The 12,053-nt window shown below is 31.2% G+C and overlaps 1 protein-coding gene across 1 annotated transcript in view; it reads right to left on the bottom strand.

The window, feature by feature from the left end:
- LOC129224565 (uncharacterized) overlaps positions 1 to 12,053 on the bottom strand; it is a 285,185-nt gene that overhangs the window by 226,222 nt on the left and 46,910 nt on the right. The window contains exons 17-21 of the mRNA XM_054859042.1: positions 11,867 to 12,052; positions 10,945 to 11,116; positions 8,935 to 9,095; positions 5,203 to 5,319; positions 3,346 to 3,447 (exon numbers count right to left, since the gene is read on the bottom strand). Coding sequence (XP_054715017.1) covers positions 3,346 to 3,447; positions 5,203 to 5,319; positions 8,935 to 9,095; positions 10,945 to 11,116; positions 11,867 to 12,052 — 738 coding nt within the window. The remainder of the gene's footprint in view (positions 1 to 3,345; positions 3,448 to 5,202; positions 5,320 to 8,934; positions 9,096 to 10,944; positions 11,117 to 11,866; position 12,053) is intronic.

Genomic DNA, 12,053 nt, shown 5'->3' with positions numbered 1-12,053 from the left:
CAGCTTTCCGGTAGTCCCGCAAAGAAGATATCGACTTCTGAATGAACTCCTGGCAAATTCCATGGAACAAAGCCTAATAATGCTTTTCTACAATATTACCTTAAGTTTTCAATATGCTGAAGGCAGGGGCGGCAAATGGGGGAGCGAGAAGGGGCAGTTGCACCCCCAAATTTTTGGCTCAGAATGATAAGAAACGGGCAAATGTAATTCATGTAAATCGCAAATCACTGATCATATGCAAAAGGAAATTACAACCAAAAAAGAAAAAAACGCCAGCTGATTCTCCATAATAGTTGATCAATCTTGAAACATTTCCGGACACAAGCAAGTATTATTCACTATTTGAATGATAACTTGAAAAATCTTGAATCATTTGTAGTCTTTTTCGAAAAGCTGGTGGAGGATCCAAGTTTTTTTCAACTAAAGAGGTACTTTCCTCATGCAGGTAGAATATTTCATACTTGGGTGCCCAGTGCTATGATAACGCATCCAGAGAGGGCTGCACGATTTTACTGGAATTTTGCATAAGTTGTTACGTTCATATTTCAAATGTATGTCACGTTAGTGAGTGAACACCAATTTCTTCTATTAGAAACACATTTCACCAGCTCAATACATTGTATACTTTCATAGAAAACTCTTACAAAAGACATGCTTTTTTTGAAAAAAGTCGCACATCAACAAATTCATTTTCTGGGTGCTCTTTAACTTAGTCATCTCTGAGTGACACAAGATGGTCTCTAAGAGTTTTAAAGCTGTAAAAGCCCTCCTTGTTAAATCTGAACATTTGAAAGCGGCTCTTTCAATGGTGGTAAAGCTGATGCCCTTTAACATCTATGACTTTGTTTGAGTTTTTATTCGCTTTGTTTGTACTGTGAAGATTTTGAAAAATGCTTTACTCTATCAAAACATCTTTAATCCACAAGCCTGAATTTTCGGACTGTCCAAGCTTCAGCTTAATCTAAATTTGAAACAATTTGGAATTTTTGCGCTGATGTACATTTTAACCAAGAGTGAAATGAAAAAAAATCTTACTGCGGACCAATCTTCAAAAAAAAAATCCAAATGAATTTAGAAGAGGTGTCAAAAATCTACATGATGATATAAAGTCATAAAATTGAATTAATATTTTGTATAAGATAATAGATTCAGTTTCTGACGAAATTAAAACAACATCTTATGATAAATTTTTTATCTGTGTTGCTGTCCAATAAGTTCAATATTTATATTGACATTTTATTGAAAAAGAGGAATAAAATATTACAATTATAAGTAAACTAGCTGCATTGCCCGGCTTTGCCCGGTCTACCTTGAAAAAAAAAAAAAACATTGCGTCAAGTGAAGTATCTTCAATAACCAGGATTAAATGAAAGAAAAAAAAACATCATGCAAAATTTTCTCTCCAAACAATAACGACAGATTCTAAAATACTTTTAAGAAATTAATATAAAATGAGAAAGATGGATTTAAAAGACGTAACCATGGAAACACAAAATAAAATAAATTTAAGAACTGAAAATGAGAAAGATGAAAATAAACAATGGATTCAAAAAGCGTTACCGTGGAAACGCAAAATAAAATGGTTAAAGACTTGAATAGAGAACAGATTTTTGAACTTCATTTAATTCGCTTGTAACTTTTTTTCTAATGGAGATAGAGGGTTAAACTTTCGACCTTAGGTCGAGTTAGATCTGGAGTTAAAAAAGCAGCTCTTTTTAATGCTGTTAAAAAGAAAACTGTGAGACAATTCCTTCACTTTTTATTGATGGATTCAATGAAGAAAGTAGTGCCTAAATTTCAGCTAAGCCTAAACAAATTCGAGCTAAAAACGTAAAAAACTCCCGCCGCAATTAAGTTAGAGCATTGGAACAAATTGCGTAGAACGCGGAAAATTCTTCCCTTTCCAACGATATATAATATTACTATTTGCGAGTAATTTTTCACCCCTATATTCAGGAATTTATGCGAAAATTGGGCCTGAATTGGAATAAAAAAAAGAACTATTCATCGAATTTTTTTCGAACTGGTCTGCAAACCTTCTCAGGACTTAAAGGAACAAACTTAGAAAATTTCAGCAAAATCGGCCCGGTGGTTCTCGAGTTTTGCGAGTTCAAACACACAGACGCTTTTTGGAGACTTCATTTTATAATATGTAGAGAAGTTATAGCACAAAAGCAAGAGGAATTGTTCTGCAAATAGCGACTATACTATTCAATGATGGAAAACGAAGACTAGCACAATTTTCAAAGTGGCTGGCGTTGTTTTAAGGAGAAAAATCTTGGCGATGTGTTTTCTATCATAACTTTGTAGCTTGAACCGTTTTTGAATTATTCCAATTAGCTCAGCTAATTGTGAAAGTTTGTGTGTTAGGAGGTTAGAAAATTATCTTCCGAGCACAATGGGATAAAAAAACTTTCATCTTCAATTGTATTGGCCAAAAAGTACCACACTGCACATTAATGGAATCAAGTAACAAGATTTCCGGATTCTGAAAACCTTACATTAAAACTTTCTAAAAAGTAAAAACTCTAGTATTAAAATATTTTGTGATATAATTTATTACAAAATAAGTTAAAACTGTAGTAATTAAAATTTTAATTATTTGAATAACCTTCTATTTTATCCTGTAAACCAATATGCATTTTATTTCATTCTCAAGGGAACTCAGATTCAAAAAACTCGACCCCCCAAATGAAATGTTGAAATGCCGCCCCTGGCTGAAGGTATAAAGAATGAAGAAAAGGGCAAAAGAAAGGCGTAAAAAAGGGCTTAAGGGGGCTGACAACATGTCTAAAGCATTCAATTCTACAGGAAGCAATTGGCTGAATAACCTGGATTTAATGAACATTAATAGATATATATACATTTGAATGCTGATAAGGTTATCAACAAGCTTTCAAAACCTGAAGGGATTGTTTTACGGCATTGTCATTTATAAGAAATGATGTATGCAATAAGCACAATAAAAATAAATGCTACAGATACAAAATTTGTACTATTTTTCAATAATGTTAATTTTATTTTTCAAATCAAATTGGAAAATAATAATAATAATGAAATTCCTTCGTTTAGCAGAAAATTTATAATGCAAACATTTTTTTTCTGAGTAGCTTTGAAAATTTTCGAAGGGGGTTTGAATCTTAAAAAATCTCACCTTACATACAAACTCTTGAAAACAAAACAGCAGTAAATCTTTGTTTGTATACAGAGATTCCCCCCCCCCTAAATAATATATATTTTCATTCATCTCAGGAAAATAGGACACACATTTTAATGGTATCACTTCTAAAAAATGACAAATTTTTAAAAAATAACCAAATTTTGAAATTGTAAAATTCTATTTACTTCAGATAAATCTTCAATAGAATAAATATCATGATGTGGTGGAGGGCTTATTAGTCCCACTCCTGGTGTTGAATGTCGAGTAGAAGCTATTTCTTCCGTTACCTTAATTTAAAATATATATATATTATAATGTGACAAAATATGATAAAACAGAAAATACTTTAAATAATATTCTCAAATAAGAGACTTTTTCTGCCATAGGAAAGGTAAAAGGCAGAAACTACATTTTTTTTTAAATATATATATATATATATATATATATATATATATATATTATTTATTTATTTATTTTATTTTATTTATTTTTTTTTTTTTTTGGTTATTTTATTGTACGCTAGTTTATTGTACAAGCTTGCTTATTTTGTTTCCACTGAAAATGAGGCATGAAAAAAACATCAAATTACAACATTCCCCTATTGTTAGTATTGAATCTAAAAAGTGCATTCCTTCAAATATATCAAAAACTCATTTCTGCAGATACTGCCGTTTACCTGCCCACAGCAGATTTAATCTCTTTCAAATCATTTCTTGTTTATATCCTTACATAACTTTTAAAATGAAGCAGTTGGTTTTAAAGATAAAGGGTTAAATTATACCACACCACCTTGAAGCAATTGATTCAAAAAATAATCATCACCAATTAAGATTAAAGTTGTTCATTTGCCAAACATTCATTGATTTCGGATTTCTTTTTCAGTTTGCCATACAGAAACAAACATACATTTTCCAAAAATGGTACAATCTCCCCAAAAACCTGTAAATCGGTCAAAATTCAAAAACCCAAAATCAAAAACCCAAATTTAATACTTTCTTCTCTATAGATTGCATCTGAAAGAAAATAAGAACCATAATGTGTTGATGTGAATGCATAAATGTGTATTATTGCATTTTATTCCTGTTAAGGTAAGAAATACTTCTTTGTTATTTAATTAAGTTATCAAATATATCTTTTTAATATTTGGCTCTTTAGCACTAGTTATTTTAATTAAAAAGAAAAAAAATATTTTTTTTTTTTAATATGAAAAGTCTAGAAAAACAGTATGGGTTATTTTGACATAACCACATCGATTTCATACTGCAATAAATGCTCTCTAATTGACCACTTCTCGAAAAAGTTCAAGTTTGATGAAACAGAATTTCCCTCCAGCAATTTGATGTTAACTTACCCTCAATTAAGGGATCCCTCTAAACAGCCTCCCTAAAAACGGCTTTTTTTTTCCTAGCAAAAATTTTTTTTTCCTGTTACATTACAAGCCAATCAGTTGAAAAATCCGCAAATTTGGTGCATAGTACGTTATTAGTTTGCGTTGTTAACCATACTGCTTCCTTCAGGAAACCCATACATTACTATATTGGCTCTTTCCCTAGAAATTCTTCAAGGAAGTTTATTAGACCAGATGATTCAGGAATCAGGTTGAGTTATCCCTTGTGTTTTAAGTTTCTGGAATAAAAAGTAGATTTGTGTCTTTGATCATCCCCTGTATTTGCCTCATCTATCATCACTGTACGATCGTTTTCTGTTCCCGAAATAAAGAACTGCAATAAAAGTAGCTTTTTACGATGATGTTCCAGCTATTCCAGCAGGTGCTAAAGAACATTCCCAAAGCCGAATATAAAACTCTATGGATAAATGTTTGGATGTTTTGACCGTTCAAAACATTGTATTGAGTAAAATTAATCCTATTTTAAATAAATTTTAGCTTTGAAACATATTACTACGTTTATTTTAGTCTATCACTAAAAAGTTCAGCTATTTTTAGATCACATGGCAGCTCAAAAATATTTTATTACATATTCATTAATCAAAAACTCATTTTGCCAATGACTCTGCACATGAAAATAGTAAAAATATCATACTTTATGTCCTGGTAATTCACCACCTTCCCCTGGTTTTGCTCCTTGAGCCATTTTAATCTGAATTTCATCAGCATTAGCAAGGTACCCTATAGTTACACCAAATCTTCCTGATGCAACCTAAAATTTAAACACAGATTTCTTTGTACATTTCAAATAAACACAAATTAGTTGAAATAAAATATTTAAAAAAAAAACACTGTGAAGGTATATTGAATTTATGCTCTTTGAAGTGTTTGAATGAACTATTGATGGAAAAATACAATCAACATAGATAGGAAAATAAAAACAATAGCAAGAGTAAACAGAAATATGTGGAAAAGAACATGGAAGCAAAATTGACATTTATGTTTCACATAGTACAAAAAGTTTACTGTCTCTGGAGAATGTTTAGCCCATAACATTTTTGAAAGTTTTGAGAAAATTTCATACATGCAACTCTCTGGTGCACCCTAATGTGTTATACAAATACAGTCGAGCCCGCTTAATGGAATATCGGATAATAGAATATCCTGCTTAATGTAATAAAACTCCAATGTACTACGCCGTTGATGTGTGTTATTTTTATCCCGGATAATGGAATATCCCGCTTATTAGAATAATTTTTCCTGGCAAATTGCCTATTCCATTAAGCGGGCTTGACTGTACTATTGCAAAAGTGACGAATAACAACAGGTTCTGGGCACAGCTAGGTTGATCTTAGTCACTTGTATATCTTCAATGAAGATCAAAAGCACTTCCAAAACTATTCACCGTATTTGCAAATACATATGTTTCTGGTAAACTATTCTTATTTCCTACAATCCTACTGTTTTTCCCCCCTATGTTTAAGATAAACTTGGGACTTGAAAAGCATAAAACAATGAACTCTGATTTTTTCATCCATGAAGCATCTGTAAAATACTGTTTTATTCCTTATCATTTTCACAAAAGATAAAATTTTCACAAAAAACTAAATTAATGAAAGTCGATTATTGTCGCATTGAAACTAATGCTTCTCTCTTTCTCTCTTCAGAGTGTAATACTTTGTAAAGCTGTATGTGCCATTTTTATCAAAAAATTAGTATTTAAAATTATTTTCAAAATTGTGCAAATTTATTCCCATAAGAATAACTTATATGTTTAAATTTAACGGTAACGTATTTGAATAATGTTACAAAAATGAAGAATATGAACAGTATTATCAAATTTAAAATTAGATCAAAGTTCTTCTGCTATGAAAAAGAAATATTCAGTGCTTCATATTACACTGATAAACAAAGTTAATTCCAAATTTCATCTAAAACATAGCATTACTTCTTGAGATATAGCACTTGCAATGAACAACAAAGAACACTCGATTGCACCACCCCCTTTTGAGATAATAGCCAAAATAGAGTCAGCTCTTGTACCCTGTACTTGTCGATAAATTTTTGATTGATTCCTTCCATTATCTCCCAAGACATAGCAGTCACAAGAATAGAGAAAAAAACGTTAGAGCACCCTTTTGAGCTATTTTAACCAAAATTACATCAGTACTTGCACCCGTAAAGGTCAACATATGGAACAGGTTAGTTTGATTTCGCCCGTTACACCTGAGATATAGCAGACACACATAAAGGAGAAAATGTTTGATTGCTCCCTTGAAAAACTTTCGAGCGAAAAACTAATAGGCAATAATTCACATGCGGCACATATATGTATCCAATTTAATTTTATTTCATGCAGTAGTTTTTGCTCCAGAGGGGGCCACAAAGATCCGGTCACACACAGACAGACAGATGGACAGACATTTTCCAAAAACAGTCAAAATGGACTCGGCACACAAAAATGTGCAAATCTGTCGAAATTCGAAAATTTTTATGAAAACAATACTTTTTTCTTTATATTAGATACAGAAGAATGTAAAAGTATTTACTTTTGGTATTTTGTGAAGACCAGAAAAGCATGCAATAGTGAAAAAAATGAGAAAACGATCTAAATTAGAAGCAATCAAAAAAATTGCAGAACTTTTTAAAAAAGTCACTAAATTTAGCGAGTTTGGGTGAGAAATGGAAGATATCTTTCAAATGCTTAGGAGATTGATGCCCTGCCATGTGCAGATGGTGAAGTTGCGTGGCAATAAACTTATGACTTTCCTTAAAATTTTGGAAGATTTTAAGACCTTATGTCTCAATAGTGTTGAGATGAGTGCGATTGAGTAAAGTTAATTATGCTCTTTCAACCTATTTTAAGACCTTATGTCTCAATAGTGTTGAGATGAGTGCGATTGAGTAAAGTTAATTATGCTCTTTCAACCTATTTATTTACCTTTTTCCCATGATTACACAATTCATGTGGTTCCCGGTGAGCATTGGAACGCACTTTTGAGTTCTAAACACATTATCCACACTCTAAACAGGGTTCATACTCTGATGAAAAAATTCCATGACTTTTTCAAGACTTTTTCATGACTTCAATGAAAATTTTCATGACCTCGTTATACGAAGAGAATAGCACTATTTAATCTCAAACTTGGTAATATTTGGAAATGAGCATTAGCAAAACGTCCCACAGCCTCATTGAAGCACTTACTCGTTGTGGAAAAAATATAAGTGCACACTTAAAAAACTGAACTATTCTTATTTGTCTTCATCATATAAATTTAAGTAAAGTAAAAATGCAGGGAAGGAAATATGATGAAGCTTAAATGTATGATTTTTTTTAAAAAACAGGCAGAATGATATTGAATGGGACAAAGGTTGAATGAGTCATCATTAAGTTTCAATAAATTTGCTTCAAAAGTTACCTTTTAGTGTCAACAGTGTCTTTAATCATCCACATAACTTGACAGTATTTTGGTTCTTTAAAGTAAAGCCACATAGTTTAGTTCTTTATGTTTCCAAACCAGATCGTTTTTGAAAAAACCATTCAGTAATGAATCAATCTTCTGATTCAAAAGTATATTTGTTTTGTTTACAAATTTGCATTTTCAAATGCATATAAATTAATAGGTATAGAAATTTCAGAACATGTTTAATTCCCGACATTAAACGTAGCAGTGGGTCGCATGGATTAGTTTTGCGTGCCGTATGTTTGGCACTACTGTTTTAGAGCATTCGAATTCCTCTTTTTCTGTATTCTGTCGCCTCACTTAATATCTATATTTTCTAAAACATTCAACAAATTAAGATAAACTCTGAAAAATTTAATAATAAAGTTCTTACAAGTGATGGAATCGAACTCGCATGCAACTGAATTGCTTTTTTTGAGTGGGTGTGGCAAAACTAAGAACGTGAAATTTTGCTACTACAGCATATGAAACATAAGAAGTGTTGAAAATAACAGAAAATTCAAAATAAATGATGTCCAGGCAGTAAAATCACATCGCAAAAAATGGCAAGCGGCTGCGACAGAAGTGGATGCAATGAGATTTCAAAATTCAGATTTGATTTTTGGATCGTTCAATTTTCCACTTTTAATAGCTTTTATGTGCTATACTGTTAAATCACTCAAGATTTCTAATGCTCCTTTAGTTACTGTTCCTTTCTCTTTATCCAGGACATTTTTCCATGACTTGAAATAAATTTCCATGACTTTCAATGAAAATTTCAATTTTCCATGACTTTTCCAGGTCTGAAATTCTGTTATTTTTTTCCATGACTTTCCAGGATTTCCATGACCCGTACAAACCCTGTCTAAAAGAATATGTGTTTTACAAACAGAAAGTAATTTTACAGAAATTTCGCAAAGTATGCAATTATACAGATATCTTACTTGTTTGATGGCTGATCTTTTATTGTTATTCAAGTCAAGAGACTTGAATCGTTCCGAATTCTCTCCACCCTCTCCAGTGTTAGATTTTCCACCAATGCGATTCATTGCTACTGCCAGAGTTTCATGTGTTTCAATTGAAATACTTCCTAAGCTCATTGCTCCTAAAATATAAACAACGTCAATTATAACAAATCTTACCCACACCAAGTCTTTTTTTTTCCATTTGCATTCACAGAAACAAAATGTGACAAATCAAAAATGGAAACAAGGCATTTAACATATACATAATACATGATAAAACAAATGCACAGGAACAAAATTAAGGCTTATACGCAGGGCCCGATCAAGCCAAAGTGATGCCCAAGTCGGCTAAAATTGGTGCCCTTCTCACAAGGAAACCCGCACATTTTTTTATGTGGAAGTTTCCAAAAAAGGTAAGAAATAAAGAAATTTACCATATTTGGTGCCCCTAAAATTGTGGTGCCCAGTTCCATGGACCTACTGGACCATGCGTTAATCAGGCCCTGCTTATACCGATAACCCTTTACCCCTTGTAGCTACTTTTTACTTAGCTTTTATTTGCAGCAGCCTAAAAGATTCTGGACAACATTACATATTTCAGGTCAAGAAGATGCTAGAAGCTTCAGTTATCATGAGGATGTTATAGTTATTTTGCTAACTTAGACCAATCTTATAACAGAGTAGGTACAAAATTTCAATTATAAATGAACTCTATAAAAGTTTTTTCTCTGCTATTGCAGTATCAATGCAGCAAAAACAAACTAGTTACTTGTACTGTACAAGCAATAACAAATCAAACAGATATTATTGCTTATGAATAAAAAAAAATTATCTTTATAAAATCTGTGCCTTGAGCAGGAAAGATTATTGTGCAATGTTTGCTCCTCAAAGATGAAAAACCTGTTTTTTTTTTTTTTTTTTTTTTTTTTTTGAGAGAGAGTGAGTAATGCATAGCATCTTAGGCCAGCATTTCTCAGACAGAAGAATTATCATTTGTACTTTTTCAGGACCATAACATACTTATTGAGATCTTCTGATCTCAATCTTGCCATTTTTTTACATATGAGCTGAAAGCAATTGTTGGAAATGTAATAACCCTATGTAGTTAATGGAACATCAGAAGGATGGTCACATTTCGAAGCAATAATTAATGTTGTTAACTCCAAAGAACAGGGTATAATTTTTGCTTTTTATAGTCAAAATTATTTTTGTCAATCTCTTTTTTTTAAGAAGTCAGAAATATTTCAGTTGTTAATGAATTTATATTTACAATATAACTAAACTTGAAATTAATAGAGTTAAAATTACAAGAACATGATATTCCAAGAAGAGTAATCCAATGTTAGATCATGCTTGTCAGGAGACATAAAAAAAAGCATCATTTATCCGAAAATGCAATATAACAAAAAGTAACAATTTAATCAACATAAGCAAGTACAAAAAGCTTTGTTTATTATCATATTCAGACAATTTTCTTAACAAAAACCAAGAAAATTAGTCTACCAATTTTTCTGTTAATCTAAAAAATAATAATTCAAAATATTTGTATTGTTTTATAATGGAATCCAAATAGAAAGTTATAGCTTAAACTGCAATAAATTAATTGAATGAAAGATATGTCAGTTTTTTCATTGGTTAAAAAAAAGTAAGTACTTTTTGGGAAATAACATTTTTTTTTCTGTAATGTCAAATATAAAGCAACATTTTTTGAGCATAAATTTTTAGGAGACAAACAAAAAAGGTGATATATCCGAATGAGCAATACAACGAAGAGTGATGTAGCGAGAGGTTATTGTATTACTTCAACAAAACACTTTTACACGGTGATGTAAAACTGATTTTAATTCAAATGGCACAAAACATTATTTTCCTTTAAGCTCTTAATACCTCAATTGAGTACCAAATTAAAATTAATTTTCTGAAATAATTTTTCAAAAATAAAAGCATAGACAAATAAAACGAAAATTCATAGCCATAACAGTAATTTACCAGTCACAAATCGCTTCACTATTTCCTTAGCAGGTTCTATTTTATAGATCGGTAAAGGCTTAGCAAACACCTTGAGGCTCAGTTGTCCTCTTAAGGTGCAATCTTTTAAGCTACTCATCGTACTTTCAACGTATTTATCATATGCCTTTTGAGAATTGACTTTTACAGCTTCCTATATTAGAGAAAAGATACAAGAACCAAAATCAAAAAGATAAAAAGAACTCATTTAAGATTTAATAAATAGTATATTTATACAAATAAAATATTTAAATCAATTCTTGAAAATGAATATTATTTCTTCAACTTTAACACATAATATAACTAATGTTCTTCTGAACAAATATTTCTACTAAACACTACATCTCACATTGTATGCAGACTTTTGACATTTTGTGGATTTTAGAGTTGCTGTATTTCATTTTTATTAATATTATTATTAAAAAAAAATTGTTGATATTTATTTTGCTACAAATTGATTTTCATAACTAGGCATTGAACTCCATCTTCCCAAAATAAAAAAAACCTTTTCTACACCTAAAACCAGCATAAAAAGCCCCCCCCCCCTCATAAAAAAATCAAAGTCTATTTGTTGGTTTACTAAAATAATTTTCTAACTAAAACTCAAAAAAAAAAAAAATATTATATATAAAAAAAAAACATAATTAACGCACTGTCTGCTCACGATATCTATGGAAAAGGCAAACTACCAGCTTAGACGAGTCTATCCGAATGAAGGAAAAAATTATATGAATATTTCATTCATTTTGATGTGACTCTGCTTAATTTAGAGACTAACACACATCTGCAAAAACCAGCAACCCTTTAAAGTAATAGATGCATCTATTTCGGACTGTAAGCGGGATGTTCGCCTTTCCATCTGATTGATAGTAAGACAGTATGTAGAAATGAAATAAATTAAAACCTGTAAATTAGCAATGCTAAGTGGATCATTGATGTGAGCCTCGCCTCCCTGTCTCCAGTGATAAAATCCAGGATCCCTCAAAATAAAACTATCTCCATTTCTGTCAGCAAACGCCAATCGATGACGTTCTAATGCTTCAAGTGCTAAAACTTCGAAATTCACACCACCAATCCTTGAAGGAGTGTTC

This window comes from Uloborus diversus, chromosome 6 (genome assembly GCF_026930045.1).
Source record: "Uloborus diversus isolate 005 chromosome 6, Udiv.v.3.1, whole genome shotgun sequence".
NCBI lineage: Eukaryota > Metazoa > Arthropoda > Arachnida > Araneae > Uloboridae > Uloborus > Uloborus diversus.
This window is presented reverse-complemented; position numbering and strand designations above follow the sequence as displayed.